The sequence below is a fragment of the Penaeus vannamei genome, chromosome 16 (genome assembly GCF_042767895.1).
Source record: "Penaeus vannamei isolate JL-2024 chromosome 16, ASM4276789v1, whole genome shotgun sequence".
Taxonomy (NCBI): domain Eukaryota; kingdom Metazoa; phylum Arthropoda; class Malacostraca; order Decapoda; family Penaeidae; genus Penaeus; species Penaeus vannamei.
The window spans coordinates 27,750,452-27,771,813 of record NC_091564.1 but is presented as its reverse complement, the minus strand read 5'-3'; the positions used below and the strand labels follow the sequence as shown (position 1 = coordinate 27,771,813).

At 55.6% G+C, this 21,362-nt stretch overlaps 1 protein-coding gene across 1 annotated transcript; it reads right to left on the bottom strand.

Annotated features, from left to right (window-relative positions):
* Positions 1–14,640: 14,640 nt before the first annotated feature.
* Positions 14,641–20,818, bottom strand: LOC138864460 (octapeptide-repeat protein T2-like). Its single transcript, XM_070131584.1, has 7 exons — positions 20,697–20,818; positions 18,384–18,471; positions 18,059–18,241; positions 17,822–17,977; positions 16,402–16,557; positions 16,074–16,121; positions 14,641–14,700 (listed from the first exon to the last, which is right to left on the bottom strand). Exons 1-7 carry the CDS (start codon positions 20,816–20,818, stop codon positions 14,641–14,643), a joined length of 813 nt encoding a protein of 270 aa, XP_069987685.1.
* Between the last annotated feature and the right edge of the window lie 544 nt (positions 20,819–21,362).

Sequence of the window (21,362 nt, the reverse complement as noted above, 5' to 3'; positions counted from 1 at the left end):
AATCACACATTTACCTTGTCATGCGAGCCACACCCTTTCACCCTATCACTATCACCCTGCCACTTGAACCACAATCCTTAACCCTGTCGTCACCCTTCAACGTGAACCACACTCCTTCACCCTCTCACCTTCACCCTGCCACGTGAACCACACTCCTTCACCCTCTCACCTTCACCTTGCCACGTGAACCACACTCCTTCACCCTCTCACCGTCAACCTGCCACGTGAACCACACTCCTTCACCCTCTCACCATCACCCTGCCACGTGAACCACACTCCTTCACCCTCTCACCATCACCCTGCTACGTGAACCACACTCCTTCACCCTCTCACCATCACCCTGCCACGTGAACCACACTCCTTCACCCTCTCACCATCACCCTGCCACGTGAACCACACTCCTTCACCCTCTCACCATCACCCTGCCACGTGAACCACACTCCTTCACCCTCTCACCATCACCCTGCCTCGTGAACCACACTCCTTCACCCTCTCACCATCACCCTGCCACGTGAACCACACTCCTTCACCCTCCCACCTTCACCCTGCCACGTGAACCAAACTCCTTCACCTTCTCACCGTCATCCTGCCACGTGAACCACACTCCTTCACCCTCTCACCGTCACCCTGCCACGTGAACCACACTCCTTCACCCTCTCTCCTTCACCCTGCCACGTGAACCACACTCCTTCACCCTCTCTCCTTCACCAGGCCACGTGAACCACACTCCGTCACCTTCTCACATTCACCCTGCCCCGTGAACCACACTCCTTCACCCTCTCACCATCACCCTGCCACGTGAACCACACTCCTTCACCCTCTCACCGTCACCCTGCCACGTGAACCACACTCCTTCACCCTCTCACCATCACCCTGCCACGTGAACCACACTCCTTCACCCTCTCACCGTCACCCTGCCACGTGAACCACACTCCTTCACCCTCTCACCTTCACCCGGCCACGTGAACCACACTCCTTCACCCTCTCACCGTCACCCTGACACGTGAACTAAACTCCTTCACCCTCTCACCTTCACCCTGCCACGTGAACCACACTCCTTCACCCTCTCACCATCACCCTGCCAGGTGAACCACACTCCTTCACACTCTCACCTTCACCCTGCCACGTGAATCACACTCCTTCACCCTCTCACCATCACCATGCCACGTGAACTACACTCCTTCACCCTCTCACCTCCACCCTGCCACGTGAAACACACTCCTTCACCTTCTCACCGTCATCATATCACGTGAACCACACTCCTTCACCCTCTCACCGTCACCCTGCCACGTGAACCACACTCCTTCACCCTCTCACCATCACCCTGCCACGTGAACCACACTCCTTCACCCTCTCACCATCACCATGCCACGCGAACCACACTCCTTCACCCTCTCACCTTCACCCTGCCACGTGAACCACACTCCTTCACCCTCTCACCTCCACCCTGCCACGTGAACCACACTCCTTCACCTTCTCACCGTCATCATGCCACGTGAACCACACTCCTTCACCCTCTCACCGTCACCCTGCCACGTGAACCACACTCCTTCACCCTCTCTCCTTCACCCTGCCACGTGAACCACACTCCTTCACCCTCTCACCGTCACCCTGCCACGTGAACCACACTCCTTCACCCTCTCTCCTTCACCCTGCCACGTGAACCACACTCCTTCACCTTTTCACCATCACCCTGCCACGTGAACCACACTCCTTCACCCTCTCACCGTCACCCTGCCACGTGAACCACACTCCTTCACCCTCTCACCTTCACCCTGCCACGTGAACCACACTCCTTCACCCTCTCACCATCACCCTGCCACGTGAACCACACTCCTTCACCCTCTCACCGTCACCCTGCCACGTGAACCACACTCCTTCACCCTCTCACCATCACCCTGCCACGTGAACCACACTCCTTCACCCTCTCACCTTCACCCTGCCACGTGAACCACACTCCTTCACCCTCTCACCGTCACCCTGCCACGTGAACCACACTCCTTCACCCTCTCACCATCACCCTGCCACGTGAACCACACTCCTTCACCCTCTCACCTTCACCCTGCCACGTGAACCACACTCCTTCACCCTCTCACCTTCACCCTGCCACGTGAACCACACTCCTTCACCCTCTCACCTTCACCCTGCCACGTGAACCACACTCCTTCACCCTCTCACCGTCACCCTGCCACGTGAACCACACTCCTTCACCCTCTCACCGTCACCCTGCCACGTGAACCACACTCCTTCACCCTCTCACCATCACCCTGCCACGTGAACCACACTCCTTCACCCTCTCACCTTCACCCTGCCACGTGAACCACACTCCTTCACCCTCTCACCTACACCAGGCCACGTGAACCACACTCCTTCACCCTCTCACCGTCACCCTGCCAAGTGAACCACACTCCTTCACCCTCTCACCGTCACCCTGCCACGTGAACCACACTCCTTCACCCTCTCTCCTTCACCCTGCCACGTGAACCACACTCCTTCACCCTCTCACCTTCACCCTGCCACGTGAACCACACTCCTTCACCCTCTCACCATCACCCTGCCACGTGAACCACACTCCTTCACCCTCTCACCTTCACCCTGCCACGTGAACCACACTCCTTCACCCTCTCACCTTCACCCTGCCACGTGAACCACACTCCTTCACCCTCTCACCGTCACCCTGCCACGTGAACCACACTCCTTCACCCTCTCACCGTCACCCTGCCACGTGAACCACACTCCTTCACCCTCTCACCTTCACCCTGCCACGTGAACCACACTCCTTCACCCTCTCACCATCACCCTGCCACGTGAACCACACTCCTTCACCCTCTCACCGTCACCCTGCCACGTGAACCACACTCCTTCACCCTCTCACCGTCACCCTGCCACGTGAACCACACTCCTTCACCCTCTCACCGTCACCCTGCCACGTGAACCACACTCCTTCACCCTCTCACCGTCACCCTGCCACGTGAACCACACTCCTTCACCCTCTCTCCTTCACCCTGCCACGTGAACCACACTCCTTCACCCTCTCTCCTTCACCCTGCCACGTAAACCACACTCCTTCACCCTCTCACTATTACCCTGCCACGTGAACCACACTCCTTCACCCTCTCACCGTCACCCTGCCACGTGAACCACACTCCTTCACCCTCTCACCTTCATCCTGCCACGTGAACCACACTCCTTCACCCTCTCACCATCACCCTGCCACGTGAACCACACTCCTTCACCCTCTCACCATCACCCTGCCACGTGAACCACACTCCTTCACCCTCTCACCGTCACCCTGCCACGTGAACCACACTCCTTCACCCTCTCACCATCACCCTGCCACGTGAACCACACTCCTTCACCCACTCTCGATCACCCTGCCACGTGAACCACACTCCTTCACCCTCTCATCGTCACCCTGCTACGTGAACCACACTCCACCCTCTCACTATCACCCTGCCACGTGAACCACACTCCTTCACCCTCTCACCATCACCCTGCCACGTGAACAAAACTCCTTCACCCACTATCCATCACCCTGCCACGTGAACCACACTCCTTCACCCTCTCACCTTCACCCTGCCACAGGAACCAAACTCCTTCACCCTCTCACCTTCACCTTGCCACGTGAACCACACTCCTTCACCCTCTCACCGTCACCCTGCCACGTGAACCACACTCCTTCACCCTCTCACCGTCACCCTGCCACGTGAACCACACTCCTTCACCCTCTCACCATCACCCTGCCACGCGAACAACACTCCTTCACCCTCTCACCTTCACCCTGCCACGTGAACCACACTCCTTCACCCTCTCACCTTCACCCTGCCACGTGAACCACACTCCTTCACCCTCTCACCGTCACCCTGCCACGTGAACCACACTCCTTCACCCTCTCACCGTCACCCTGCCACGTGAACCACACTCCTTCACCCTCTCTCCTTCACCCTGCCACGTGAACCACACTCCTTCACCCTCTCACCTTCACCCTGCCACGTGAACCACACTCCTTCACCCTCTCACCTTCACCAGGCCACGGGAACCAAACTCCTTCACCCTCTCACCTTCACCCTGCCACGTGAACCACACTCCTTCACCCTCTCACCGTCGCCCTGCCACGTGAACCACACTCCTTCACCCTCTCATCGTCGCCCTGCCACGTGAACCACACTCCTTCACTCTCTCACCTTCACCCTGCCACGTGAACCACACTCCTTCACCCTCTCACCATCACTCTGCCACGTGAACCACACTCCTTCACCCTCTCACCGTCACCCTGCCACGTGAACCACACTCCTTCACCCTCTCACCGTCACCCTGCCACGTGAACCACACTCCTTCACCCTCTCACCATCACCCTGCTACGTGAACCACACTCCTTCACCCTCTCACCGTCACCCTGCCACGTGAACCACACTCCTTCACCCTCTCACCATCACCCTGCCACGTGAACCACACTCCTTCACCCTCTCACCTTCACCCTGCCACGTAAACCACACTCCTTCACCCTCTCACTATTACCCTGCCACGTGAACCACACTCCTTCGCCCTCTCACCTTCACCGTGCCAAGTGAACCACACTCCTTCACCCTCTCACCGTCACCCTGCCACGTGAACCACACTCCTTCACCCTCTCACCATCACCCTGCCACGTGAACCACACTCCTTCACCCTCTCACCATCACCCTGCCACGTGAACCACACTCCTTCACCCTCTCACCGTCACCCTGCCACGTGAACCACACTCCTTCACCCTCTCACCGTCACCCTGCCACGTGAACCACACTCCTTCACCCTCTCACCTTCACCCTGCCACGTGAACCACACTCCTTCACCCTCTCACCATCACCCTGCCACGTGAACCACACTCCTTCACCCTCTCACCGTCACCCTGCCACGTGAACCACACTCCTTCACCCTCTCACCATCACCCTGCCACGTGAACCACACTCCTTCACCCTCTCACCTTCACCCTGCCACGTGAACCACACTCCTTCACCCTCTCACCGTCACCCTGCCACGTGAACCACACTCCTTCACCCTCTCACCATCACCCTGCTACGTGAACCACACTCCTTCACCCTCTCACCATCACCCTGCCACGTGAACCACACTCCTTCACCCTCTCACCGTCACCCTGCCACGTGAACCACACTCATTCACCCTCTCACCGTCACCCTGCCACGTGAACCACACTCCTGCACCCTCTCACCATCACCATGCCACGTGAACCAAACTCCTTCACCCTCTCACCGTCACCCTGCCACGTGAACCACACTCCTTCACCCTCTCACTTTTACCCTGCCACGTGAACCACACTCGTTCACCCTCTCACCATCACCCTGCCACGTGAACCACACTCCTTCACCCTCTAACCATCACCCTGCCACGTGAACCACACTCCTTCACCCTCTCATCTTCACCCTGCTGTGTGAACCAAACTCCTTCACCCTCTCACCTTCACCTTGCCACGTGAACCACACTCCTTCACCCTCTCACCGTCACCCTGCCACGTGAACCACACTCCTTCACCCTCTCACCGTCGCCCTGCCACGGGAACCACACTCCTTCACCCTCTCACCATCACCCTGCCACGTGAACCACACTCCTTCACCCTCTCACCTTCACCCTGCTACGTGAACCACACTCCTTCACCCTCTCACCTTCACCCTGCCACGTGAACCACACTCCTTCACCCTCTCACCGTCACCCTGCCACGTGAACCACACTCCTTCACCCTCTCACCGTCACCCTGCCACGTGAACCACACTCCTTCACCCTCTCACCTTCACCCTGCCACGTGAACCACACTCCTTCACCCTCTCACCGTCACCCTGCCACGTGAACCACACTCCTTCACCCTCTCACCATCACCCTGCCACGTGAACCACACTCCTTCACCCTCTCACCTTCACCCTGCCACGTGAACCACACTCCTTCACCCTCTCACCGTCGCCCTGCCACGGGAACCACAGTCCTTCACCCTCTCACCGTCGCCCTGCCACGTGAACCACACTCCTTCACCCTCTCACCTTCACCCTTCCACGTGAACCACACTCCTTCACCCTCTCACCTTCACCCTGCCACGTGAACCACACTCCTTCACCCTCTCACCGTCGCCCTGCCACGTGAACCAAACTCCTTCACCCTCTCACCATCACCCTGCCACGTGAACCACACTCTTTCACCCTTTCACCATCACCCTGCCACGTGAACCACGCTCCTTCACCCTCTCACCATCACCCTGCCACGTGAACCACACTCCTTCACCCTCTCACCATCACCCTGCCACGTGAACCACACTCCTTCACCCTCTCACCTTCACCCTGCCACGTAAACCACACTCCTTCACCCTCTCACTATTACCCTGCCACGTGAACCACACTCCTTCGCCTTCTCACCTTCACCGTGCCAAGTGAACCACACTCCTTCACCCTCTCACCGTCACCCTGCCACGTGAACCACACTCCTTCACCCTCTCACCATCACCCTGCCACGTGAACCACACTCCTTCACCCTCTCACCATCACCCTGCCACGTGAACCACACTCCTTCACCCTCTCACCGTCACCCTGCCACGTGAACCACACTCCTTCACCCTCTCACCGTCACCCTGCCACGTGAACCACACTCCTTCACCCTCTCACCATCACCCTGCCACGTGAACCACACTCCTTCACCCTCTCACCGTCACCCTGCCACGTGAACCACACTCCTTCACCCTCTCACCTTCACCCTGCCACGTGAACCACACTCGTAAACCCTCTCACCATCACCCTGCCACGTGAACCACACTCCTTCACCCTCTCACCTCCACCCTGCCACGTGAACCACACTCCTTCACCCTCTCACCTTCACCCTGCCACGTGAACCACACTCCTTCACCCTCTCACCTTTACCCTGCCACGTGAACCACACTCCTTCACCCTCTCACCGTCACCCTGCCACGTGAACCACACTCCTTCACCCTCTCACCGTCACCCTGCCACGTGAACCACACTCCTTCACCCTCTCACCATCACCCTGCCACGTGAACCACACTCCTTCACCCTCTCACCGTCACCCTGCCACGTGAACCACACTCCTTCACCCTCTCACCGTCACCCTGCCACGTGAACCACACTCCTTCACCCTCTCACCTTCACCCTGCCACGTGAACCACACTCCTTCACCCTCTCACCTTCACCCTGCCACGTGAACCACACTCCTTCACCCTCTCACCATCACCCTGCCACGTGAACCACACTCCTTCACCCTCTCACCGTCACCCTGCCACGTGAACCACACTCCTTCACCCTCTCACCATCACCCTGCCACGTGAACCACACTCCTTCACCCTCTCACCTTCACCCTGCCACGTGAACCACACTCCTTCACCCTCTCACCGTCACCCTGCCACGTGAACCACACTCCTTCACCCTCTCACCATCACCCTGCCACGTGAACCACACTCCTTCACCCTCTCACCGTCACCCTGCCACGTGAACCACACTCCTTCACCCTCTCACCTTCACCCTGCCACGTGAACCACACTCCTTCACCCTCTCACCTTCACCCTGCCACGTGAACCACACTCCTTCACCCTCTCACCGTCACCCTGCCACGTGAACCACACTCCTTCACCCTCTCACCATCACCCTGCCACGTGAACCACACTCCTTCACCCTCTCACCATCACCCTGCCACGTGAACCACACTCCTTCACCCTCTCACCTTCACCCTGCCACGTGAACCACACTCCTTCACCCTCTCACCATCACCCTGCCACGTGAACCACACTCCTTCACCCTCTCACCGTCACCCTGCCACGTGAACCACACTCCTTCACCCTCTCACCTTCACCCTGCCACGTGAACCACACTCCTTCACCCTCTCACCGTCACCCTGCCACGTGAACCACACTCCTTCACCCTCTCACCTTCACCCTGCCACGTGAACCACACTCCTTCACCCTCTCACCATCACCCTGCCACGTGAACCACACTCCTTCACCCTCTCACCTTCACCCTGCCACGTGAACCACACTCCTTCACCCTCTCACCGTCACCCTGCCACGTGAACCACACTCCTTCACCCTCTCACCATCACCCTGCCACGTGAACCACACTCCTTCACCCTCTCACCGTCACCCTGCCACGTGAACCACACTCCTTCACCCTCTCACCATCACCCTGCCACGTGAACCACACTCCTTCACCCTCTCACCGTCACCCTGCCACGTGAACCACACTCCTTCACCCTCTCACCTTCACCCTGCCACGTGAACCACACTCCTTCACCCTCTCACCGTCACCCTGCCACGTGAACCACACTCCTTCACCCTCTCACCGTCACCCTGCCACGTGAACCACACTCCTTCACCCTCTCACCTTCACCCTGCTACGTAAATCACACTCATTCACCCTCTCACCGTCACCCTGCCACGTGAACCACACTCCTGCACCCTCTCACCATCACCCTGCCACGTGAACCACACTCCTTCACCCTCTCACCGTCACTCTGCCACGTGAACCACACTCCTTCACCCTCTCACCTTCACCCTGCCACGTAAACCACACTCATTCACCCTCTCACCGTCACCCTGCCACGTGAACCACACTCCTGCACCCTCTCACCATCACCCTGCCGCGTGAACCACACTCCTTCACCCTCTCACCGTCACCCTGCCACGTGAACCACACTCCTTCACCCTCTCACCTTCACCCTGCCAAATGAACCACACTCCTTCACCCTCTCACCGTCACCCTGCCACGTGAACCAAAATCCTTCACCCTCTCACCGTCACCCTGCCACGTGAACCACACTCCTTCACCCTCTCACCTTCACCCTGCCACGTGAACCACACTCCTTCACCCTCTCACCTTCACCCTGCCACGTGAACCACACTCCTTCACCCTCTCACCTTCACCCTGCCACGTGAACCACACTCCTTCACCCTCTCACCTTCACCCTGCCACGTGAACCACACTCCTTCACCCTCTCACCTTCACCCTGCCACGTGAACCACACTCCTTCACCCTCTCACCGTCACCCTGCCACGTGAACCACACTCCTTCACCCTCTCACCTTCACCCTGCCACGTGAACCACACTCCTTCACCCTCTCACCGTCACCCTGCCACGTGAACCACACTCCTTCACCCTCTCACCTTCACCCTGCCACGTGAACCACACTCCTTCACCCTCTCACCTTCACCCTGCCACGTGAACCACACTCCTTCACCCTCTCACCTTCACCCTGCCACGTGAACCACACTCCTTCACCCTCTCACCGTCACCCTGCCACGTGAACCACACTCCTTCACCCTCTCACCATCACCCTGCCACGTGAACCACACTCCTTCACCCTCTCACCGTCACCCTGCCACGTGAACCACACTCCTTCACCCTCTCACCTTCACCCTGCCACGTGAACCACACTCCTTCACCCTCTCACCTTCACCCTGCCACGTGAACCACACTCCTTCACCCTCTCACCGTCACCCTGCCACGTGAACCACACTCCTTCACCCTCTCACCGTCACCCTGCCACGTGAACCACACTCCTTCACCCTCTCACCATCACCCTGCCACGTGAACCACACTCCTTCACCCTCTCACCGTCACCCTGCCACGTGAACCACACTCCTTCACCCTCTCACCTTCACCCTGCCACGTGAACCACACTCCTTCACCCTCTCACCGTCACCCTGCCACGTGAACCACACTCCTTCACCCTCTCACCGTCACCCTGCCACGTGAACCACACTCCTTCACCCTCTCACCTTCACCCTGCCACGTGAACCACACTCCTTCACCCTCTCACCGTCACCCTGCCACGTGAACCACACTCCTTCACCCTCTCACCTTCACCCTGCCACGTGAACCACACTCCTTCACCCTCTCACCTTCACCCTGCCACGTGAACCACACTCCTTCACCCTCTCACCTTCACCCTGCCACGTGAACCACACTCCTTCACCCTCTCACCGTCACCCTGCCACGTGAACCACACTCCTTCACCCTCTCACCGTCACCCTGCCACGTGAACCACACTCCTTCACCCTCTCACCTTCACCCTGCCACGTGAACCACACTCCTTCACCCTCTCACCTTCACCCTGCCACGTGAACCACACTCCTTCACCCTCTCACCTTCACCCTGCCACGTGAACCACACTCCTTCACCCTCTCACCATCACCCTGCCACGTGAACCACACTCCTTCACCCTCTCACCTTCACCCTGCCACGTGAACCACACTCCTTCACCCTCTCACCGTCACCCTGCCACGTGAACCACACTCCTTCACCCTCTCACCATCACCCTGCCACGTGAACCACACTCCTTCACCCTCTCACCGTCACCCTGCCACGTGAACCACACTCCTTCACCCTCTCACCTTCACCCTGCCACGTGAACCACACTCCTTCACCCTCTCACCATCACCCTGCCACGTGAACCACACTCCTTCACCCTCTCACCGTCACCCTGCCACGTGAACCACACTCCTTCACCCTCTCACCGTCACCCTGCCACGTGAACCACACTCCTTCACCCTCTCACCTTCACCCTGCCACGTGAACCACACTCCTTCACCCTCTCACCGTCACCCTGCCACGTGAACCACACTCCTTCACCCTCTCACCTTCACCCTGCCACGTGAACCACACTCCTTCACCCTCTCACCATCACCCTGCCACGTGAACCACACTCCTTCACCCTCTCACCGTCACCCTGCCACGTGAACCACACTCCTTCACCCTCTCACCGTCACCCTGCCACGTGAACCACACTCCTTCACCCTCTCACCTTCACCCTGCCACGTGAACCACACTCCTTCACCCTCTCACCTTCACCCTGCCACGTGAACCACACTCCTTCACCCTCTCACCATCACCCTGCCACGTGAACCACACTCATTCACCTTCTCACCGTCACCCTGCCACGTGAACCACACTCCTTCACCCTCTCAACTTCACCCTGCTACGTGAACCACACTCCTTCGCCCTCTCACCTTCACCCTGCCACGTGAACCACACTCCTTCACTCTCTCACCGTCACCCTGCCACGTGAACCACACTCCTTCACCCTCTCACCTTCACCCTGCCACGTGAACCACACTCCTTCACCCTCTCACCTTCACCCTGCCACGTGAACCACACTCCTTCACCCTCTCACCGTCACCCTGCCACGTGAACCACACTCCTTCACCCTCTCACCTTCACCCTGCCGCGTGAACCACACTCCTTCACCCTCTCACCTTCACCCTGCCACGTGAACCACACTCCTTCACCCTCTCACCGTCACCCTGCCACGTGAACCACACTCCTTCACCCTCTCACCTTCACCCTGCCACGTGAACCACACTCCTTCACCCTCTCACCTTCACCCTGCCACGTGAACCACACTCCTTCACCCTCTCACCGTCACCCTGCCACGTGAACCACACTCCTTCACCCTCTCACCTTCACCCTGCCACGTGAACCACACTCCTTCACCCTCTCACCGTCACCCTGCCACGTGAACCACACTCCTTCACCCTCTCACCGTCACCCTGCCACGTGAACCACACTCCTTCACCCTCTCACCTTCACCCTGCCGCGTGAACCACACTCCTTCACCCTCTCACCTTCACCCTGCCACGTGAACCACACTCCTTCACCCTCTCACCTTCACCCTGCCACGTGAACCACACTCCTTCACCCTGCCACGTGAAGCACACTCCTTCACCCTCTCACCTTCACCCTGCCACGTGAACCACACTCCTTCACCCTCTCACCCTCACCCTGCCACGTGAACCACAGTCCTGCACGCTCTCACCTTGACACTGCCGCGTGAGCGGCACTCCTTCACCCTCTCACCATCACCCTGCCACGTGAACCACGCTCCTTCACCCTCTCACCTTCACCCTGCCACGTGAACCACACTCCTTCACCCTCTCACCGTCACCCTGCCTCGGGAACCACACTCCTTCACTCTCTCACCTTCACCCTGCCACGTGAACCACACTCCTTCACCCTCTCGCCTTCACCCTGCCACGTGAACCACACTCCTTCACCCTCTCACCTTCACCCTGCCACGTGAACCACACTCCTTCACCCTCTCACCTTCACCCTGCCACGTGAACCACACTCCTTCACCCTCTCACCTTCACCCTGCCACGTGAACCACACTCCTTCACCCTCTCACCTTCACCCTGCCACGTGAACCACACTCCTTCACCCTCTCACCATCACCCTGCCACGTGAACCACACTCCTTCACCCTCTCACCTTCACCCTGCCACGTGAACCACACTCCTTCACCCTCTCACCTTCACCCTGCCACGTGAACCACACTCCTTCACCCTCTCACCTTCACCCTGCCACGTGAACCACACTCCTTCACCCTCTCACCTTCACCCTGCCACGTGAACCACACTCCTTCACCCTCTCACCTTCACCCTGCCACGTGAACCACACTCCTTCACCCTCTCACCTTCACCCTGCCACGTGAACCACACTCCTTCACCCTCTCACCTTCACCCTGCCACGTGAACCACACTCCTTCACCCTCTCACCTTCACCCTGCCACGTGAACCACACTCCTTCACCCTCTCACCATCACCCTGCCACGTGAACCACACTCCTTCACCCTCTCACCATCACCCTGCCACGTGAACCACACTCCTTCACCCTCTCACCGTCACCCTGCCACGTGAACCACACTCCTTCACCCTCTCACCGTCACCCTGCCACGTGAACCACACTCCTTCACCCTCTCACCGTCACCCTGACACGTGAACCACACTCCTTCACCCTCTCACCTTCACCCTGCCACGTGAACCACACTCCTTCACCCTCTCACCTTCACCCTGCCTCGTGAACCACACTCCTTCACCCTCTCACCTACACCAGGCCACGTGAACCACACTCCTTCACCCTCTCACCGTCACCCTGCCAAGTGAACCACACTCCTTCACCCTGCCACGTGAACCACACTCCTTCACCCTCTCACCATCACCCTGTCACATGAACCACACTGCTTCACCCTCTCACCATCACCCTGCCACGTGAACCACACTCCTTCACCCTCTTACCATCACCCTGCCACGTGAACCACACTCCTTCACCCTCTCACCTTCACCCTGCCACGTGAACCACACTCCTTCACCCTCTCACCATCACCCTGCCACGTGAACCACACTCCTTCACCCTCTCACCTTCACCCTGCCACGTGAACCACACTCCTTCACCCTCTCACCTTCACCCTGCCACGTGAACCACACTCCTTCACCCTCTCACCATCACCCTGCCACGTGAACCACACTCCTTCACCCTCTCACCTTCACCCTGCCACGTGAACCACACTCCTTCACCCTCTCACCTTCACCCTGCCACGTGAACCACACTCCTTCACCCTCTCACCTTCACCCTGCCACGTGAACCACACTCCTTCACCCTCTCACCTTCACCCTGCCAAGTGAACCACACTCCTTCACACTCTCACCTTCACCCTGCCACGTGAACCACACTCCTTCACCCTCTCACCGTCACCCTGCCACGTGAACCACACTCCTGCACTCTCTCTTCTTCACCCTGCCACGTGAACCACACTCCTTCACCCTCTCACCTTCACCCTGCCACGTGAACCACACTCCTTCACCCTCTCACCTTCACCCTGCCACGTGAACCACACTCCTTCACCCTCTCACCTTCACCCTGCCACGTGAACCACACTCCTTCACCCTCTCACCGTCGCCCTGCCACGTGAACCAAACTCCTTCACCCTCTCACCATCACCCTGCCACGGGAACCACACTCCTTCACCCTCTCACCTTCACCCTGCCACGTGAACCACACTCCTTCACCCTCTAACCTTCACCCTGCCACGTGAACCACACTCCTTCACCCTCTCACCTTCACCCTGCCACGTGAAGCACACTCCTTCACCCTCTCACCTTCACCCTGCCACGTGAACCACACTCCTTCACCCTCTCACCTTCACCCTGCCACGTGAACCACACTCCTTCACCCTCTCACCTTCACCCTGCCACGTGAACCACACTCCTTCACCCTCTCACCTTCACCCTGCCACGTGAACCACACTCCTTCACCCTCTCACCTTCACCCTGCCACGTGAACCACACTCCTTCACCCTCTCACCTTCACCCTGCCACGTGAACCACACTCCTTCACCCTCTCACCATCACCCTGCCACGTGAACCACACTCCTTCACCCTCTCACCTTCTCCCTGCCACGTGAACCACACTCCTTCACCCTCTAACCTTCACCCTGCCACGTGAACCACACTCCTTCACCCTCTCACCTTCACCCTGCTACGTGAAACACACTCCTTTACCCTCTCACCGTCACCCTGCCACGTGAATCACACTCTTTCACCCTCTCACCGTCACCCTGCCACGTGAACCACACTCCTTCACCCTCTCACCTTCACCCTGCCACGTGAACCACACTCCTTCACCCTCTCACCTTCACCCTGCCACGTGAACCGCACTCCTTCACCCTCTCACCTTCACCCTGCCACGTGAACCACACTCCTTCACCCTCTCACCTTCACCCTGCCACGTGAACCACGCTCCTTCACCCTCTCACCTTCACCCTGCCACGTGAACCACACTCCTTCACCCTCTCACCTTCACCCTGCCACGTGAACCACACTCCTTCACCCTCTCACCTTCACCTTGCCTCCTGAACCACACTCCTTCACCCTCTCACCATCACCCTGTCACATGAACCACACTGCTTCACCCTCTCACCATCACCCTGCCACGTGAACCACACTCCTTCACCCTCTTACCATCACCCTGCCACGTGAACCACACTCCTTCACCCTGCCAAGTGAACCACACTCCTTCACCCTCCCACCTTCACCCTGCCACGTGAACCACACTCCTTCACCCTCTCACCTTCACCCTGCCACGTGAACCACACTCCTTCACCCTCTCACCTTCACCCGGCCACGTGAACCACACTCCTTCACCCTCTCACCATCACCCTGCCACGTGAACCACACTCCTTCACCCTCTCACCTTCACCCTGCCACGTGAACCACACTCCTTCACCCTCTCACCGTCACCCTGCCACGTGAACCACACTCCTTCACCCTCTCACCATCACCCTGCCACGTGAACCACACTCCTTCACCCTCTCACCTTCACCCTGCCACGTGAACCACACTCCTTCACCCTCTCACCTTCACCCTGCCACGTGAACCACACTCCTTCACCCTCTCACCTTCACCCTGCCACGTGAAGCACACTCCTTCACCCTCTCACCATCACCCTGTCACGTGAACCACACTCCTTCACCCTCTCACCTTCACCCTGATACGTGAACCACACTCCTTCACCCTCTCACCTTCACCCTGCCACGTGAACCACACTCCTTCACCCTCTCACCTTCACCCTGCCACGTGAACCACACTCCTTCACCCTCTCACTATCACCCTGCCACGTGAACCACACTCCTTCACCCTCTCACCGTCACCCTGCCACGTGAACCACACTCCTTCACCCTCTCACCTTCACCCTGCCACGTGAACCACACTCCTTCACCCTCTCACCTTCACCCTGCCAAGTGAACCACACTCCTTCACACTCTCACCTTCACCCTGCCACGTGAACCACACTCCTTCACCCTCTCACCTTCACCCTGCCACATGAACCACACTCCTTCACCCTCTCACCTTCACCCTGCCACGTGAACCACACTCCCTCACCCTCTCACCTTCAGCCTGCCACGTGAACCACACTCCTTCACCCTCTCACCTTCACCAGGCCACGTGAACCACACTCCTTCACCCTCTCACCTTCACCCTGCCACGTGAACCACACTCCTTCACCCTCTCACCTTCACCCTGCCACGTGAACCACACTCCTTCACCCTCTCACCTTCACCCTGCCACGTGAACCACACTCCTTCACCCTCTCACCTTCACCCTGCCACGTGAACCACACTCCTTCACCCTCTCACCTTCACCCTGCCACGTGAACCACACTCCTTCACCCTCTCACCTTCACCCTGCCACGTGAACCACACTCCTTCACCCTCTCACCATCACCCTGCCACGTGAACCACACTCCTTCACCCTCTCACCTTCACCAGGCCACGGGAACCACACTCCTTCACCCTCTCACCTTCACCCTGCCACGTGAACCACACTCCTTCACCCTCTCACCTTCACCCTGCCACGTGAACCACACTCCTTCACCCTCTCACCTTCACCCTGCCACGTGAACCATACTCCTTCACCCTCTCACCTTCACCCTGCCACGTGAACCACACTCCTTCACCCTCTCACCTTCACCCTGCCACGTGAACCACACTCCTTCACCCTCTCACCTTCACCCTGCCACGTGAACCGCACTCCTTCACCCTCTCACCTTCACCAGGCCACGGGAACCACACTCCTTCACCCTCTCACCTTCACCCTGCCACGTGAACCACGCTCCTTCACCCTGTCACGTGAACCACACTCCTTCACCCTGCCACGTGAACCACGCTCCTTCACCCTGCCCCGTGAACCACGCTCCTTCACCCTGCCACGTGAACCACACTCCTTCACCCTCACACCTTCACCCTGCCACGTGAACCACGCTCCTTCACCCTCTCACCTTCACCCTGCCACGTGAACCACACTCCTTCACCCTCTTACCTCCACCCTGCCACGTGAACCACGCTCCTTCACCCTCTCACCTTCACCCTGCCACGTGAACTACGCTCCTTCACCCTCTCACTTTCACCCTGCCACGTGAACCACACTCCTTCACCCTCTCACCGTCACCCTGACACGTGAACCACACTCCTTCACCCTCTCACCTTCACCCTGCCACGTGAACCACACTCCTTCACCCTCTCACCTTCACCCTGCCACGTGAACCACACTCCTTCACCCTCTCACCATCACCCTGCCACGTGAACCACACTGCTTCACCCTCTCACCTTCACCCTGCCACGTGAACCACGCTCCTTCACCCTCTCACCTTCACCCTGCCACGTGAGCCACACTCCTTCACCCTCTTACCTCCACCCTGCCACGTGAACCACACTCCTTCACCCTCTCACCTTCACCCTGCCCCGTGAACCACACTCCTTCACCTTCTCACCGTCATCCTGCCACGTGAACCACACTCCTTCACCCTCTCACCTTCACCCTGCCACGTGAACCACACTCCTTCACCCTCTCACCTTCACCCTGTCACGTGAACCACGCTCCTTCACCCTCTCACCTTCACCCTGCCCCGTCAACCACACTCCTTCACCCTCTCACCTCCACCCTGTCACATGAACCACACTCCTTAACCCTCTCACCTTCACCCTGTCACGTGAACCACACTCCTTCACCCTCTCACCTTCACCCTGCCACGTGAACCACACTCCTTCACCCTCTCACCTTCACCCTGCCTCGTGAACTACACTCCTTCACCCTCTCACCTCCACCCTGCCACGTGAACCATACTCCTTCACCCTCTCACCTTCACCCTGCCACGTTAACCACACTCCTTCACCCTCTCACCGTCACCCTGTCACATGAACAACACTCCTTCACCCTCTCACCTTCACCCTGCCTCGTGAACCACACTCCTTCACCCTCTCACCTTCACCCTGCCACGTGAACCACACTCCTTCACCCTCTCACCTTCACCCTGCCACATGAACCACACTCCTTCACCCTCTCACCTCCACCCTGCCACGTGAACCACACTCCTTCACCCTCTCACCTCCACCCTGTCACATGAACCACACTCCTTCACCCTCTCACCTTCCCCCTGCCACGTGAACCACGCTCCTTCCCCCTCTCATCGTCACCCTGCCCCGTGAACCACGCTCCTTCACCCTCTCACCTTCACCCTGCCCCGTGAACCACGCTCCTTCACCCTGTCTCGTGAACCACACTCCTTCACCCTGCCACGTGAACCACGCTCCTTCACCCTGCCCCGTGAACCACGCTCCTTCACCCTGCCACGTGAACCACACTCCTTCACCCTCACACCTTCACCCTGCCACGTGAACCACGCTCCTTCACCCTCTTACCTTCACCCTGCCTCGTGAACTACACTCCTTCACCCTCTCACCTTCACCCTGCCACGTGAACCACGCTCCTTCACCCTGTCATGTGAACCACACTCCTTCACCCTGCCACGTGAACCACGCTCCTTCACCCTGCCCCGTGAACTACGCTCCTTCACCCTGTCACGTGAACCACACTCCTTCACCCTCACCCTGCCACGTGAACCACGCTCCTTCACCCTCTCACCTTCACCCTGCCTCGTGAACTACACTCCTTCACCCTGCCACCTGAACCACGCTCCTTCACCCTGCCACGTGAACTACGCTTCTTCACCCTGCCCCGTGAAGCACGCTCCTTCACCCTGCCACATGAACCACACTCCTTCACCCTCTCACCATCACCCTGCCTCGTGAACTACACTCCTTCACCCTGCCACGTGAACCACGCTCCTTCACCCTGCCACATGAACCACACTCCTTCACCCTGCCACGTTAACCACACTCCTTCACCCTCTCACATTCACCCTGCCCCGTGAACCACACTCCTTCACCCTCTCACCATCACCCTGCCACGTGAACCACACTCCTTCACCCTCTCACATTCACCCTGCCCCGTGAACCAGCGTTACTCCGGCTGCTCCCTTTACTCCGCTCCCCGGCCGGCGTCCTGTGTTTCTGCCCTCCAGGAACGCCTATTAGTCCGTGCTCCAAAATAACTATTTAATGAACAAGTTTACCTTAGGATGAAAACAGCAGAGTAGTATGTATTGGAATATCATTTTTGTTTGTGAAAGATAACGAAGCAGAGATTCTACATAAAAACGTTCTGGAAATAACCAGTCGCCTAATATTATATGTTGTTTATGGTTGGCTCCACACACACACACACACACACACACACACACACACACACACACACACACACACACACACACACACACACACACACACACACACACACACACACACACACACACTTCGATGAGTTACTGTGACGTCGTCAGAGCCGGAACAAACCGTAAAAGATGAAGAAATAAATCTCACTTATAAATGATAAACCCTTCATACTTTCTGTTTGCAATGATCAACTTTTTCAATTATTTAATTTTGTAGGAAGCATTTGATGTAGCGATCTGTTCCATTCTATTTTATTTAAAACATATACTGTCTCTGTTATGATAAAAGGAAATCATCTTAAGATTGCACACCGTTGTCTCATAATGATTTCATACATTGTTTTATTCTGCAATTCTACATGAAATTACTTTCATAGAGCGTATATAGAGAAACTTGTTAGCTCCCTGAATGTTATATATATATATATATATATATATATATATATATATATATATATATATATATATATGTATATATATATATATATATATATATATATATATATATATATATATATATATATATATATATATATATATATATATATATATATATAACATTGATAAAGACTGCTTAGCTAAGAGCTAGTTACACCCAGTCATTAGGGGATGATATTTAAGACATACATGAAGACCTTTAAGAACATTCATAATTAAATAGCTATTGTGTCTATGTACCATAAATTTATATATCAGGCCAATGTACTGAATGATGTTATATGGAATACACATGTTCGGTCAGTATATGAAAACGATTTCCTTTTGATGCAAAGAAATATTTATCATCAAAAATAATGTTTATTTCCACATGTATATCCACCTGTATCGGGCCAGGGTAGAGTATTATGCTGGACAGTAAAATGCGCAGAGCCAGGTATGTTCAGCTTATTATCCTCGTGTTACCTGGAGAGGGGTCGCGTGGGACTGAATGGCCAATAAATCAACTGTATATGGTTTGCAATACTGTTATTATGAAATATTGTTTCTCATCGTCCGTGGGTATATAGCAAAATCATATTAAATATAGATAGAAATATTAGTGTACTGAAACAAATAATGAAAGAAAGGGAGAGAGAGAGAAAGCAAGACAGACATGTTTACATAGACAGACAGAGAGAGCCAGTCAGAAAGACAGAGAAACTTACAGACGGTCAAAGAGAAGAAATGAACATGCAAACCTAGAGAAGGAGACAGACAGACAAAGGTGACTAAAGTCAGATATAAAAAGTAATTAAGTAAAAGAAAAGGCAGACGAGAACCAGAAGCCGAAGAAAACGAAATAAAGATCGCGGGAGAGGCACGCCTATAAATTCCCAAAGTGATACCTAGAAAGTACATCTCCCGGTCCTGTGCTCCAATAAACTTTTAACGGCGTAACGAGAGAGAGAGAGAGAGAGAAAGAGGAATGGCCAGGTCTCGGTAAATAATCATTGCTGAAAGAAAAAAAAAGGAACGGAAGAAAAAAGGTAAAGAGAGGAAAGTAAATAACTCGTACTTTACTCATCGCTCTAACGATGAGTAAAGCAAATATACGTTTTGGAAAATAAAAGATCTAAAATGGGTTCCAGCTGCTGCAAAATCATTGCAGTAACAATCATTTCAATAACCATATTGAAAATCAAACTTTAAACTATTTCATATAACCCAATGATGTCGTTAATAACGATAATGATAATAGGTTGTCATTTATCACTCTTAATCTAATTACAATCGCTCCTTTTCGCTACTCCTCATATCGCTATGGCCATTACAAAATGTTAATCTCGTTTATCTATAAAAGAAACGTCATTAAGCAGGCACCCTCCTCGCTCACGTCCCTGGCTCCTTGCGTCTCTCGAGCCCACTAACTTTGAACCGCATGTATTGGTCCCTGATGAAGGCATCCTCAAGGACCAGTCTTTCTTCTGTCTTTTCGTTTCTACTTCCTTTCAACATTTTCTTTTCTTTTTCTATTTTTAATAAATTTGAAATGTATATATATATATATATATATATATATATATATATATATATATATATATATATATATAAATATATATATATATATATATATATATATATATATATACATATATATATATATTTTTTTTTTCTTATTTATTTATTTTTTTATTTATGTTCGATGATATGGATGAAGGCCTCTACTCGCGGCTGCCTATGTGATGTTTTGTCTGGGCCTTAGTTTATGGTCTCCCCTGTCTGTTTGTCTCTTTTATGTGCCCATTAATTTTCACCGCATTTCTCTTCCTTCCTATCCGATTAGTGTGTGTGTGTGTGTGTGTGTGTGTGTGTGTGTGTGTGTGTGTGTGTTCTCATGCATGCGCTTGCATGTAAGTGTATGCTATACTTCATGTGTGCGTGTACATATACGTGTGTTTATAAATTCACCGCAAAAGCTGAGGAAATATTCGAGATGTGAAAGCATTATTTCAAATTTAGAAACTACAGAAATTAAGCCTATAGTATTAAATCATCACGT